The following is a 16,557-nucleotide window of genomic DNA, read 5'->3' as shown; positions in this document are numbered from 1 at the left end:
GTGATCTGACATTTTACCGATGTGTGAGGCATAAGCTGCGAAAGAATATAACTCATCAGTTTTAACTGTAATATTTTAGCAGCAGAAAAGCAGTTTAGACATCTCATTTCTGGTATAAACAAAATCTTCCGCCAAAAACTTGACGTAAACGCGCATGCCGTGTCGTCTGCTTGTGAGCGCTTGCTTCCACGCTGACGTCACTAGGCCAGCCAATGGCAGAACAGAGCGCTTACTGCCCAACCTTATTATTTAGTAACCTTGGGCTGGACTGAGAGCTGGACAGTGGACAGGCAGGTGGAGGGTAGAGACTAGTGGAAGTTGAGGTAAGGGGTTACAAGAATGAAGGATATGTTGCAGGATGTTCCCACCTGTGCAGTTCAGAAAAGCTGGTTTTGGTGGGAAGAATCCAGATGGCACAGGCTTTGAAGCAGTCACTGAAGTCAAGCACATTGTGTTGGGTGCATTGTGAGACAACTGAGTGATCCAGCTGTCTCTTGTCTGCAGTTTGGTAGCTGAATAACATCTAACAGTCATTTTCAGTGTGCCTGTCTGCCACTCAGTGCCTCCGGTATGTTGTGAGTAGCAATCTGCCTTTTCATATTGTCCAAACAATTTGTAATAGTTTTGAAAAACTGTGATTGTAATCTAGACTTTAAAGAATCAGAGCCTTTATGTAACAAAGGGAAGGAGGAATAACATAAAAAAGAAAAGCTGTTGATGATAATAAACAGAACCATTTAGTGATGTGCCACACTGAATTTATTGGCATCAAATTTTAAGTGATTAAGTAACAGTTTTGACTTAATAATCTTTCTGATCAGGCTTGAAACTATTGTAAATTATGCTTACAAGAAGAATACTAAATAAGGACTTTGCTGTGGGCCTTATGAAGACTTATATGAATAATAAGGAGGTAAATCATCTCTTTTCTTCATAATTTACATTGAATTGTGTCTTTCAGAACAATAAGCAGCAGCACTGCTAGGAATTAGACTTACACTTAAGTCCTATAAATGGATACACACAGTGTGAAAGTGAATGGTGATGTTTTACACTCTGCAACAAAATAATTTTTCTCTACTACTGGGTTGCAAATACATTCCTGGTAGTAATTAACATGTGCTGAATACAGAACTGCAGTCAGATTGGCTCTGGCATGTCAGGAAAAAAAGTTATGTACATATAAAGGTTATCAAGGATAATGCTGTTAACTGCGTTGACTTGTGAGTGTGAGAAATTTTATGGAAATTAATGTGCATGCTTTGGGATGAAAACACTAAATATTACAATTAAGAAGTGAATTATAAACGTCTGTTTACCTCTGAAATGAGTCACGGACCCTTAAGTCACACTAAGATTGACTATGGCTTGGTTTAAAAGTGTGTAGAGATTCTTTTTTTCTGCCTGTGAAAACCTTATGTTGCTATCTGTAAAAACTAACAGTAATCCCCCATAATGTTTAGACTGAAGAGGCCTTCATATTTTGCTTCCATGGTGGACATCTGGTGGAATCTTTCACTGTGCTTGTCACTCACAGTTCCCATATTTGATGGAGATGTGAACACATGAAATGCATCTTAGTAACATTCAGCAGCCGAGGTGCTGAAAGGCCGTTAGCAAGTTGTTTACAATTTCTGCATAGTTGCGTGCTCTGTTGTTCCCAAGAAAGTTGTGCACGACAAGCACAAATGTGTCCTAAGCTGCTAGTTCTCATTCCATAAGCTCCAATCTGAAATGCGTATCTCGAATCAACTTTCGCATTTCTGGTCCAACAAAGACTCCTGCTTTCAATTTTGTTTCAGTTTTCATCTTTCCAAAATTGCCTTTTAGGTACTGAAAACCACAATCTGTCTTATCCATTGCTGCAACAAACTGTTTCATAAGACCCAATTTGATATGGAGTGGAGTTAGGTAAATCTTATTATGATCCAAAAGAGGTACATGTTGAACACTGTGCTGCCCGAATACAGGTAAATTTCTGGGTGGCCAATTTTTTACTATGTAGAGATTCTTGTCATCAAGACTATCCCACAGGCAAAGAAAACACATGTGCCTTGTATACCCAATCTGCATTCCTAACAGAAAGACTACATCCTTTAAATCACTCCAAATATTCCAATTATGTTCAGAGTACTTAATCAGCATCAACAGAGTGTTCATTGTTTCATAGGTTTCCTTCATTCCCACAGCATGTGCAACACAAAATGATGGTTTCTCATTGCCATTGTGTAGTAGTGCACCTTTGAGACTGCTTGAGCTAGAGTCAATAAAAAGTCTGCATTCTTCTGCTATGTATTTGTTATCTAGTTCCTTTATGAGTACTATCACATCATGGCAGAAGCAAACACTGTGTTCAACAGCACAGCATGCTGTGAATTTTATATGGCACTCTTTAAAATGCATAACTGTAGCACCTCTCTCGAGTATGTTCCACTCCTTCTGTCTGGAACCCAGCAGTTGAGACTTTTCTTTTGAAAGTGACAAATTGTGAACCAGGTCTTCCAGTTCAGCTTTCTGATCAAATGTGGCTTTTGAATTTTGTCGGAATCATTCGTGTATTCAAAAGCTCCAGCATGACTGTCATTAAATTCAGTATTACCTTCTTCAATGCTCACTGCATTGGATGATGGAAGAATTGGTACCGGGTGATCTGTACCATGCTTCACAGGCTTTAGGGCAGACTGACAATCCGGATACATGATTTTTGACTAGCTCTTCTTGCTATACCTGGATGTGTTGCTCAAGCAGAAACAGCAATCTGAGTGGTGATCTCCCCACTACCACCAAATCATGAGAACAGCAAAAGGTATTCGATTTTGCTTACCATTTAGCCACTGGGTTAGGCCGGAGTAACAGAGGGTGCAACAGAACAGACGAGCCCAGGATTTTGTTTGACCTCTGATTTCACATCTGGTGTAATATTTGTAAGCTATATGTAACTTTCTGGTCATTTTCTTGTGCTGGTTGGATAAGGTATACTTGCCACAAATTTAGCAAAGGCAGCCTGGACAATTCACAAAACTGCGCCTATTCATTTTTTGTTTATTGAATCACCACAAAACGAATTACCGAATCATCATATATGAAATCACTTAAATGCATGTTACTGCAACTGTTGATTAATTAAACACAGAAACACGGTAGCACAAACTATTCTCTGGTCACCTCCAAATCAGACTGATGGACAAACAGGAGAAATTCATGGGAACTAATTTTATAAAACATGTTGAAACCTCTCTGCATGCTGTAGCTTGCAGACAAGTTAGAACTTCTTGCAGACTAGTTAGAACTTGTCCAAGCCTGCCTGTTTATTTTTACTAATGCACACTCATCTTCCCACAGATGCATAAAGCAGAGTGACCTTGAGAAAACACACACACACACACACACACACACACACACACACACAACTGTACATCAAGCACGGTTCATTGATGTAGGTACATATTAACCCATGTACAGGCTTTTATGACTTTCAGATAAAACCTTAAATACCAATTTCCTACAACATTTCTGATTGCAAAATCAGAATCAGCGCACCCATTAAATAACACTCGCATTATTTTTACCCAAGTAGCAAATTCATTGTTGCATCGTGTTATCAGACAAGACACTGGTCTTAATGTTGGGAGATATTATGAAGGTATAAATCATGAATATCAATACTCACTAATCAGTTAGTGGTAGAATCATTTATTTGACAACTGAGGAACTGTCAGTGCCTCGATAAAAACAGTTAACACAGTTTTAATGAGAAATGAAATGTATTATACAGTTTTTTATCGCACTTAATGAAAGCTGCATTCTAGTAAGACATATAAAACACAATCTAAAGAAAGACAGACAGCTCAGTGAGCATAACATGAGACATCAGAATGTGGGAACAGCATCACAACTTAGAGTAAAACCAAAAGTCATCTGTCATACCTCACTGTAACTTCTTAAGAAATGGTTATTATAGAGCCTAACATTATGGGCTTTGCAAGAAAAATAAATGTAAGCAATATGGAATAAAGCAAGAGTATAGTCACGAGAGTGACAGGGAAGTTCAATTCCCAGTTCACTGAAATGAAATATTAAAAATATTACTAATGCTACTGTAAGGTGCCTGCCTCATTGTGTGAGGCCTGCTTTTAGCAAAGTATGCGTAACTTTCCCCATAAATCCTCCACAAAGACTGCGATAAAATCAGTGTCCAGTGAGGTTCCTGTCTCAGTATCCAAGGATTCTCAGGACTTTATGGGATCAAGGACAGTCAAAAACATCTTTTACATTCCTTTTTTTCTCACAACTGCTTTTAGCACCAGCAGGCATCAAAATACCTGACTTCCAACAAGACACAGATGTAATCATTGACCACCAGTGTTCCTTACTCAATACCTGACCATCCCCATGACTTTTCTGGAGTCAAGCATAGTCTGCTGCATTCCTTGTTCCCTTGTTATCAGACAGCACGGACTGCTGTAAAAGTCCAGATGGGAACCAGTCCATCTTTTCTGTACAAGGTATGAGGTCTGTAACCAATGAAAACTATTTAGGATGATTTTTAGAGCGCAGGTGAAGATAACAGAATATGCGTTGGAAAAGAATTACCAATATATATGGAATAAGATGTTTGAACAAACTAAAACAGCTGTCTTCATTGGCCAAATTACATATTACATTTGGCCAGTGATACAAAGTGGAAGAAAACTGGTTTCCCAGAAATTACAGAAGAGGGAAGGCCAAAGAACTAAAAGTGGCTGCACAGTTAAGAAGCTATCTTCATTTTTCCAGCAGTTTTCCTGCAGTGATCAACAGACAGTCACTAGCATGAAGACCTTGAATAGCTGAAGGACCACTGCTTGATACATTTATGAGGCCTTTCCACCAGACAATGGAATCTGTTTTATCTTCTAGCTGGCCTACCAACTTTGGATTGGCCATGATGGAACTTCTTTCTTGCTGGAGGCAATACAACTTTGAGCTGCTTGATGAATATTTGTCATCCATTAATATAAATTAATTCATGAACCTGTTTCAAACAATTATTTATCCCCATCCATGCTAACAGGTCCTGTGATGTACTAGACAACTGTTTAATTTCTGTTTTTCGTGGAAAATAGAAATTAATAACATCTGTCCGAAAGAACAAACACCACACACATATATAAATATGTACGGCCTCACGACCATTATGATTATTTCACCTCAAATGGATTACTGTATCACAAAATCCAAAACTTAATATACTGTAACTTATTCACAAACCCACTAACTAGGTTTTTCTGTAATATATACTGACATCCAATCTAATTTTGCTATACAGTGAGTGAATTTGCATATCTGAGGAGTGTGCTACTGTCCAGCACGATTTATGCAATGCAAATGGGGAAACAAGTCTGCGGCAGTATGCTACCACCTGGTGACACTGACATAAACTTGTAATTGCATGGTAGGGGATGCCATCAATGGTGCACGTTGCTTATCAAATCTGTATGTATTTGACCCATAAGGCAATAATGCTACATCAGTTGTTCATGGGCAAAAGCTCCTTAAAACGTACACAACTGAAGATGTGCTCATGACTGTGATCTACATCTACATTTACATCTACACGATTACTCTGCAATTCACATTTAAGTGCTTGGCAGAGGGTTCATCGAACCACAATCATACTATCTCTCTACCATTCCGCTCCCGAACAGTGCGTGGGAAAAATGAACACCTAAACCTTTCTGTTCGAGCTCTGATTTCTCTTATTTTATTTTGATGATCATTCCTACCTATGTAGGTTGGGCTCAACAAAATATTTTCGCATTCGGAAGAGATAGTTGGTGACTGAAATTTCGTAAATAGATCTCGCCGCAACGAAAAACGTCTTTACTTTAATGACTTCCATCCCAACTCGCGTATCATATCTGCCACACTCTCTCTCCTATTACGTGATAATACAAAACGAGCTGCCCTTGTTTGCACCCATTCGATCTCCTCCGTCAATCCCACCTGGTAAGGATCCCACACCGTGCAGCAATATTCTAACAGAGGACGAACGAGTGTAGTGTAAGCCATCTCTTTAGTGGACTTGTTGCATCTTCTAAGTGTCCTGCCAATGAAACGCAACCTTTGGCTCACCTTCCCCACAATATTATCTATGTGGTCTTTCCAACTGAAGTTGTTTGTAATTTTAACACCCAGGTACTTAGTTGAATTGACAGCCTTGAGAATTGTACTATTTATCGAGTAATCGAATTACAACGGATTTCTTTTTGAACTCATGTGGATCACCTCACACTTTTCGTTATTTAGCGCCAACTGCCACCTGTCACACCATACAGCAATCTTTTCTAAATCGCTTTGCAACTGATACTGGTCTTCGGATGACCTTACTAGATGGTAAATTACAGCATCATCTGTGAACAACCTAAGAGAACTGCTCAGATTGTCACCCAGGTCATTTATATAGATCAGGAACAGCAGAGGTCTCAGGACGCTTACCTGGGGAACACCTGATACCACTTCAGTTTTACTCGATGATTTGCCGTCTATTACTACAAACTGCGACCTTCCTGACAGGAAATCACAAATCCAGTCGCACAACTGACACGATACCCCATAGGCCCGCAGTTTTATTAGAAGTCGCTTGTGAGGAACGGTGTCAAAAGCTTTCCGGAAATCTAGAGATACGGAATCAGCTTGAGATCCCCTGTCGATAGTAGCCATTACTTCGTGCGAAGAAAGAGGTGGCTGCGTTGCACAAGAATGATGTTTTCTGAAACCATGCTGATTACGTATCAATAGATCGTTCCCTTCGAGGTGATTCATAATGTTTGAATACAGTATATGCTCCAAAACCCTACTGCAAACCGACGTCAATGATATAGGTCTGTAATTCGATGGATTACTCCTACTACCCTTCTTAAACACTGGTGCGACCTGCGCAATTTTCCAATCTGTAGGTACAGATCTATCAGTGAGTGATCGGTTGTATATGGTTGGTAAGTAGGGAGCTATTGTATCAGCGTAATCTGAAAGGAACCTAATCGGTATACAATCTGGACCTGAAGACTTGCCCGTATCAAGCTATTTGAGTTGCTTCGCAACCCCTAACGTATCTACTTCTAAGAAACTCATGCTAGCAGCTGTTCATGTTTCAAATTCTGGAATATTCCATTCGTCTTCCCTGGTGAAGGAATTTCGGAAAACTGCGTTCAATAACTCTGCTTTAGCGGTATAGTCGTCGGTAACAGTACCATCGGCACTGCGCAGCAAGGGTATTGACTGCATCTTGCCGCTTGTGTACTTCACATACGACCAGAATTTCTACCAAATTTCGAGACAATGTTTCGTTGTGGAACCTATTAAAGGCATCTCGCATTGAAGTCCGTGACAAATTTTGTGCGTCTGTAAATTTTAGCCAATCTCCGGGATTTCGCGTTCTTTTGAACTTTGCATGCTTTTTCCGTTGCCTCTGCAACAGCGTTCGGACATGTTTTGTGTACCATGGGGGTTCAGTTCCATCTTTTACCAATTTATGAGGTATGAATCTCTCAATTGCTGTTGCTACTATATCTTTGAATTTGAGCTACATCTCGTCTACATTTGCATTGTCAGTTCGGAAGGAATGGAGATTGTCTCTTAAGAAGGCTTCTAGTGACACTTTACCCGCTTTTTTAAATAAAATTATTTTGCGTTTGTTTCTGGTGGATTTGGAAGAAACGGTATTGAGCCTAGCTACAACTACCTTGTGATCACTAATCCCTGTATCAGTCATGATGCTCTCTATTAGCTCTGGATTGTTTGTGGCTAAGAGGTCAAGTGTGTTTTCGCAACCATTTACAATTCGTGTGGGTTCGTGGACCAACTGCTTGAAATAATTTTCGGAGAAAGCATTTAGGACAATCTCGGAAGATGTTTTCTGCCTATCACCAGTTTTGAACAAGTATTTTTGCCAACATATCGAAGGAAGGTTGAAGTCCCCACCAACTATAACCGTATAAGTGGGGTATTTATTTGTTACGAGACTCAAATTTTCTCTGAACTGTTCAACAATTATATCATCGGAGTCTGGGGGTCGGTAGAAGGAGCCAATTATTAACTTAGTTCGGCTGTTAAGTATAACCTCCACCCATACCAATTCACACGGAGTATCTACTTTGACTTCACTACAAGATAAACCACTACTGACAGACACAAACACTCCACCACCAATTCTGCCTAATCTGTCTTTCCTGAACTCCGTCTGAGACTTAGTAAAAATTTCTGCAGAACTTATTTCAGGCTTTAGCCAGCTTTCTGTACCTATAATGATTTCAGCTTCTGTGCTTTCTATTAGCGCTTGAAGCTCAGGGACTTTCCCAGCAAAACTACAACAATTTACAACTACAATTCCGACTGTTCCTTGATCCAAGTTTCACATAGTCTAGAGGAGTAGCAATACATAGCACGGTAGATTTAGTGCCGTGTATTTCTGGTACGTTTAACAGCATTCAAACAGTTACGTTTAACAGTGTCAAAAGAAAAGTAACAAAAAAATCTGCAAGGTGTCAATAGTTAGGGTGTTCACATGCTCTTGTGCTCTCATACAGTGGCCTCCACCATTTTTAAATCGAGCAAACCACTTCTACACTTGAGTTTTTCCCATAGTGTCCTCTCAGAAATCTGTTTTTAACATTAAAACAGTTTCATCAGCATTTTTTCTGAGCAGAAAACAAAATTTCACTGCTGCACACTGTTCACTCAAACTTGCCTTCATGAAAAATGAAACAAGGACACAACAGTGCTAGCAAATACAATCACTGCAGTTGAACAGAACAAGCCAGTCAACAATACAGGCAGCAATGAGTTGTGCTATACATGCCTAGTAGCAGAAACATGTACTACACAAGCTCCGCCTATGGCAATGTAATTCCGGTTTTTTATTAGTACCTACTGGTACTCTTAACACAAGAGTTACTTAGGTGTGTTATATTACATTTGAGTTATTAAAATCGATAAAAATATCAAAAGTAAGCAGGTTAGATGGCATCCTTATGTGTAGATGATGCAATTATGCATAAGACAAAAGTTTTGGAATAAAGTCTTTTTGCCAGATCTAGATATGGGCAGCCCAGCTTTATTTGATATCAATGTGTTCATTCATGCATTCACTGTGTTCCGTAGATCACATCAAGAAGTAAAACCTTCAGGGATCTGGAATGAGTCAAGGAAGACCTTAACATAAGACAAGCTTAATTTGTATTCTGTATTAATAATAAGCTAGCACTACACTGCCAATGGCCCTGCTCCAGTGGTAACACCGGTTCCTGTCGGATCACTTAAGTTAGGTGTTGTCAGACTTGGGTAGCACTTGGATGGGTCACCATCTGAGTCTGCCAAGCGCTGTAGGCAAGTGAGGTGCAATCAGCCCTCATGAGGCCAATTGAGCAGCTACTTGATTGAGAAATACAGGCTCAGGCCATGAAAACTGACAACAGCTTATTGACTGAGGAAGACACGGTGGTCAGTTGGTACCGTTGGGCCTCCTGAGGCCTGTTCAAATGCAGTATCACTACACTGCTTGATGCTATTATGAAAACTATACATCTAAGGAATGTATAGAGTTGTTTCTCTGATACAGCCCTTGTAATATGGATAGTCCATGGCAATGATATAACTTCTAGAAATGTATTTGTACTCTTTCTACTAAAACCATCATCAATATACTTTTAGTTCTATAATCTTACAGTTCCATGTATAGTTTATTAGTTTAGGATGTTACGACATATTCTGTGATGCTGTATTGTTGACACAGGTGCAGAACTGAACATGCATCACATAAAACAATGAACAATGTGTTGTGTTTCAATATGTAATGTAGATATCGTAGTAAAAATTTTCTTAATTTAAAATGTGAAATTTGTCAATAGCAAGATTCTGTAAAGACTTACAGATGAAACTCTGTCTGAAAATAGGCTAAATGGAATAAATAAAATATTTTTGGTACCTGCATTTTGATTTACAAGACAAAAATGAGAACACAATTTTTTTGATTTTGTATCTTTTCCAAGCTGCTCCTTGTACTATGATCAATAAGTTAACATGATAACTTCCAAAGGCATGGCAGATAAAACTAGGTATTTTATTGCATTGTATGTTAACTGGGGGCCTAGAAACAACGGAGAGGCTCCGTCTCCACTGCAGCTGCAGTGGTCCACAAACCCATCCACCACCCCCCCTCCCCCCGGGGAACATCTCACACCAGACGAGAGTAGCCCCTACATTTGTGTGGTAGAGTAGTAGTGGTGTACGTGTATGTGCAGAACTTGTTTATGCAGAAATCTCTGACATATTGTAGCTGAGGCGGAATAAGGGCAACCAGCCTGCATTTGCCAAGGCAGATGGAAAACCACCTAAAAACCATCCACAGACTGGTTGGCTCACCAGACCTCGACACAAGTCTGGTGGGCGGATTCATGCTGGGGACCAGGCGCTCCTTCCCAGCCCAGAAAGCCATGCGTTAGACCACACGGCTAACAGGGCGGGCTCAAAGTAGGTAAGTATTCTACTATTATTAATTTTACCAGTCTTCCTTTTCAACTTAGGTGATAAAATTTGTAAAAATAAATGGCATGTGACAAGGGCCTCCCATCGGGTAGCCCGCTCGCATGGTGCAAGTCCTTCAATTTGACGCCACTTCGGTGACTTGCACGTCGATGGGGATGAAATGATGATGATTAGGACAACACAACACCCAGTCCCTGAGCGAAGAAAATCTCCGACCCAGCCGGGAATCGAACCCGGGTCCTTAGGATTGACAGTCTGTCACACTGACCACTCAGCTACCGGTGGCAGGCGACAAAATTTGTAAATGTATTTTATCACATATGCAATTGTAGGAGAAAAGAATAGGCTAGTTACAAGTAAAATGTGCCGAGGGACAAAATGGTAGCAGCAGGCACACAACTGCATTTGATACCACTGGAGAGAAATATTACAAGCACATCTGACTGCAATGGGTACATGAATGCCATAGATGACATTTTGTTTAGTGGTGTTATAATGCCTGTGCAGTAAAAAACATTATACAGGCCTTCCTTTACCCCATACCATCATATTCAGAGAACCTTCAAACCACACTGGAGTTTCAAACTAAAAAAGCATGTTTATTTTGGTTAGTACTAGTAATATTTGCAGCTTGCACATATTTGTCAAAAACCATATTTTTCCTACATCAGCTGCTATGAAAATCGTTCCTATTGCTATCAGTTTGATTTTAATTAATTGTCATCTGGCACAACAAGTTTCTCAATAACAGTATCTGTGTAGATACACACATGAAATACCATCCTATTCTACATGACCTTTAAGAATACGAACTGGGCAACAGAACTCAATAAATGAATTTAAACACTCTTCAGAAGAACCAAAGTGTCAGTATCTTCTGAACAAAGTTCACATTCTGTGTATTGATTTACATCACCTAGTGTTTTTGAGGTCATGCAGAATGTGATGTATGTATCCACAGAGATGGGCCTACTATATTTGAAGATCTTTTTGAGCCTAATGATCATTATAACAGTAAAAGCTGGTAGTAATAACAATATTTTTGTGGCAGGTGATTGTGGCACAACATGATTTTTGACATTAACGATTTGTATACTGTCATGTAACTAATATGTGGTATGAAGTTCTTCTTGGATACAAAACAAAAATCAGAAAGACATATATTTCTTCTTGCTGAACTCAAATTTTGATTCTTAACTCCTTTTCTTTCCAACTAAGTGTTACCACCAGTAAGTTTTAGGATAGGTACTACTCACTGTCTTTCATTGTTCATTGCATACAAATTGATTTGATTCTGAAGAAATTATCCATAACATTTTTTGCTTGTAATAATAAAAATAATTTATACAATGACAAACTACAACTGGTACTCAGTCTTTGCTTACCCATCATCATAATCAACACTTGCCCAGTCTGGATTAGGAAGCTGTATTACAGGTGACTTTCCTTCAGAAATATCCTGCACTATTTTCAGAACTTCACATTCAATCCTTGTCATAACTTGCTGCCTGAAAGTAGAAGATATGATCCTGAGTTATTGTAATGATTAATTTTTCTTTAATTCATATCAAGAGCACGGATAAAATCTGTTACACCATTTTTCACTCAGGTCACCTGCACAATCCCACTATCACTTTGGCTGTACAAATGGTAGCCGTTCTCATTCCAGTAACATAAGAAAGGTTAAAATAACAGCCTGGGGAAATGTGGCTAACTGATTATTTATGGAAAAGCCATTAAGAAACATCCACAATGACAGCAAAATTAAAATCAATAACCTAATAATATAGAATGTATTCCAGACATTTTGAAAAATTTAATTTGCTATAGATTAGGATAGATAAGCTGACGATTGAGTCTGTCTACCACAAACACCACATATTGGAGGGTCCTCTTATTGGATCAGGATTATTCTCCATTCAAGATCTAGTGAGAATGATTTCATTTTGTTTCAGGAGATGAAAGAAGAATTGTCTTGGTTGAGGAGCTGATTTAACCAACCATAGATCATTGTCCATCACTCCCAACAACTTTTATTTTCATTGATGCATGACTCTTTACCTCAATAGTAAAGTGACATCATACAGAGGAATATCACCACCTTGAACCATTCAATTTCAGCACACACTTTCTAGGCAGCCAGTTATTTAATTCATTTCCATTGACCACCATGTCCCATGGTACCCAGCAGAATGAAACCACCTTTCTTAACCTTCCTAAGCAGAGAATGGATTATCAATTATTTTGTCTACTGGGTACACATATTGTATAAATTGAAGGGAGTTAAAGCAGATGAAGAACAGATATGGCAACAGTATATCAATACATTGAAAATATATATACTGTTGATTTATCAACAATATCAATTTATGTACCAGTATATTTGGCTTTCATATTAGTAGTAGTAGTAGTAGTTTATTCATCCAGAGACAATTTACATTGCATGGATTTCGTCAAAAAATACATAGTATATATATACACACATATAGGGTGAACAATACTATACAAAATACAGATGTGCATAGTAGACTACATCAGACCACATTGAAATAGCATGTACAACTTTGATTATTTACATTGATGTATGAGAAAGACTTTTTACATGGAATACACAGTTGATATTTAGATATAACACATACAATTCTAGCACTTTTGTACATATTATTTATTTAGAACATAGCAACAGTCAGATAAAAATTACTATTGGCACAGAGTACATAAATATGATTGTTTAGTATGGAGCTATTCCAGGTATTCTTTTACACTATAATAGCAGTTGGTCATTAAAAATTTGAATACTGCTTCTTTAAATGAAGACAATTTTTTTATTTCTTTTATCTTTACCGGTAGTTTGTTATACAATCTACTTCCTTGTATGTTTGTTTGTTTCTGCGCCAAAGCCTTGTTAACTCTTTTTATATGAATGTCATTGCACTTTCTTGTGTTGTAAGTATGTAGATCCGAGTTGGATTGGAAATTGTTAATATTTTGTTTTATATTAATTACGCTTTTCTGTATATAGAGGCACGGTAGGGGTAGAATATTCAGCTGTTTAAATAATTGCTTTGAAGGAGTTAGCCTTGAACTGTTGGTAATCATTCTAACAGCTCGTTTTTGTAGAGTGAAGATGGTTGTATTATCAATATTCTTCTATTGGGTACCGAATGTAAGTATAATCACTGTGATGCTTCACCTCATCTATATGTTAAATACTTAATTAATTTCAATAAATTCATTTCAACTTTTGGCAGCCTGTATATTTTACGTATGTCACATATATTCATGTCTCTCATTCGATACAAATACTGAATGGCTCACTTAACTCCTGATATCTCTGCAATTTCAAAGCTAATGGATATCCTGTCTGTCTGAACACCCCTATTTTTCAGGACTGACATGTCTATATCTGTTCTGTTCAGTTGCTCAGTCACACCTGTGCTGCATGGTGTGGGTGTCAGTTTGCAGTTGATGAAGTGCCATACTGCATCTTTCGTTGATTCTTTATTGAGTATGGGCTTAAGTTACAATGCTAATGTAGTGAGGCCAGCTAAACATAGTATGTGGAGACACTTTACAAAAACAAAAACGGTAGAAAAGATGCAAAGTGTTGCATTTGTGTTAAAATTTTGAAACCTTAAAATGGAGGAGAACTTTCAGATGTAAGATCACGTCACAAGTCACTTGCAAACAACACAATTGACAAAAGGGGAGTTCATTTTGAACCTTGACATAGTATAAATAATCGTTTAATTGAGAACACCAGTAGCAGCCAATAACAGGGCAAATCCTACTGAGGTAAGGAAAGATGAGAAACCCATCTAACCACCATTGTCCCAGCTGAGAGGCTATTTTCAAAAGCTGGCAACAATATCATTGAATAAGCAAAGTCTCAGTGACTAGAGACAGTGGTCATGTGTGTGTAAGTTGTACTTGTATGAATGTGTGTCCATGAGAGGGTTATCCACTTTAGAAGAAGGCCCTTTGAACTGAAAGCTCACATGTTTAGCAGCCGTTTTGGTGTGCCTGTTTGCAACTCAACATCTCCTCTATATGAAGAGTAGTAATCTATCCTTTACATAATATTGTCATCATTCCAGCCTGGATTTTCCACTGTTTGAAGAAGAAAGGCTCCACATTAGCTGGACTGCCCAACCACCATGTCACCATCCTCCAATGGAGTCATTGGATGCCATTTGGAGGGGCATGTGGTCGGCAAACTGCTTTCTCGGTCATTGTCAGCTTTCTTGACCTTGGAGCCACTACTTCTCATTCAGATAGCTCCTCAATTGCCATCACAAGGCTGAGTGCACCCTGGACTACTCTTTCCACACTGGCAGTACCAGGAATTAAACCCAGGTCCTCTGCATGGTGGTCAGACATGCTGACCACTGAGCTATGTAGGTGGACATTACTGAAAAAAGAAATAGATTTTATGACAGTCTCTTATCAAAGCTGCTTTTTTATTGGATTGCCTCAAAAATATTGTAAGGAAGCAAAACTCACTAGTTAGTGTTATTTAATCAAAACAGATGCGCGAAATGAATGCTCTTAAAAGATTGCGTAACAGATGTTCTCAGACGTTCTATGTGGGGGAATAGTTTTCTCAGCTTCAAAAGTGGGTGTTAAATAACTTTAGGCACATCCTTAAATTTTTAACAGTTAGAGTAGTCTTATATTTCTTTTGTTTAAAGTTACCATACTTTTGAAGATCAGTCATTTGAGGCCACAGTGAGTTAAGATTCTACATACTATATAATATTTCATTGTTGCTGATTCCAAATATTATTTTCAATTTAAAAGAACTATTTTGTCTCTGGCATCTGTATGAATACAGAATTAGTGTTATTAACTGCCTCTCTAAATATGTTTTAATTTAAAAACAATGAAAATATTCAAATGTTTTGTATAAAACTTAAACAAATTTCTTGACAGAACACATGCCTAAATCAACGGTGAAAGAGCACTTGTAGGAAAAATGCAAATAATAATAGTTTCTTGTAACAGACCTTACAACTTGTTTCAAATAAGGATCATTCTTTTCAGTGTACTGAAAATATTGATATTTTGGATTTGATATATCCTTGGCATTGATATCACACAGACAATCTATCAAAAAGCCAATAGTCCAGATAATTGTGCCAGCTCAAAACAAATGTACATCTAATCTCTTTCACAGTCATTAAGACTACATGACTCTGCAGCAAACAAAGTAAACTCATTTGGTAAAAGGGTGTAGTTGATAACCTGACAGGAAGCAACAGAGGAGTCAAATTGCTGTAACTTGTGCCATTCATTTAAATTTAATAAAATGTAGACTAAAACATATGCACTTGTGCCAACTGTCACATAAATCAGTAAACTGAAATTAATTCTGGGGCTTCTCAGTAATGAGGGCGGGAGTTGGCTCCAGTGATATCCCACATGAAAATGCAGGCAATTTATGAGATTTTTGTAACAGAATGAGCTTTGGTTTGGTATGCTAGTGAGTCTGAAATGGTAGAGATCCTGAATGCTTGACATAACGTGAGGAGCTGCCACTGGAAAATAAGAGGCAATTCCTCAACCTTCATAGTGGGACTGGACATGAAATGTTCCAGTATTCATCCATATCTACATTTACAAACACACTTCGCAAGTCAGCAGATGATGCATGGCCACTCACAGAGTGAGGGAAAAATGATTATCTACAAGCCTCCATACAAGAACTAATCTCTCTAATCTTTTCTCTGTGGTTCTTACGCGAAATGTGTGTTAGCAGTAGTAAAATCATTCTGCAATCAGCCTCAAATGCTGGTTCTCTAAATTTTCTCAATGGTGCTCCTCGAAAAGAACATCGATTTCCCTCCGGGGATTCCCGTTTGTGTTCCCAAAGCATCTTGTAATACTTCGTGTTGTTTGAAATGTAGAGTAAAACAACTTTCTCTAAATCAGTAAACTGAAATTAATTCTGGGGCTTCTCAGTACCCAGGATGGTAGTTGGCTCCAGTGATATGTTAGGGGACCAAATGCTATGAGATAATATGTTTTGTAGAC

General features: G+C 38.4%; 1 protein-coding gene across 1 annotated transcript in view; it reads right to left on the bottom strand.

Annotated features, from left to right (window-relative positions):
* The window catches only part of LOC126088140 (meiotic recombination protein SPO11), a 269,655-nt gene that overhangs the window by 171,665 nt on the left and 81,433 nt on the right, over nt 1–16,557 (bottom strand). Inside the window, exon 3 of the mRNA XM_049906256.1 lies at nt 11,910–12,032. Within this exon, the coding sequence (XP_049762213.1) occupies nt 11,910–12,032 (123 nt within the window). The remainder of the gene's footprint in view (nt 1–11,909; nt 12,033–16,557) is intronic.

The sequence above is a fragment of the Schistocerca cancellata genome, chromosome 6 (genome assembly GCF_023864275.1).
Source record: "Schistocerca cancellata isolate TAMUIC-IGC-003103 chromosome 6, iqSchCanc2.1, whole genome shotgun sequence".
Taxonomy (NCBI): Eukaryota; Metazoa; Arthropoda; class Insecta; order Orthoptera; family Acrididae; genus Schistocerca; species Schistocerca cancellata.
This window is presented reverse-complemented; position numbering and strand designations above follow the sequence as displayed.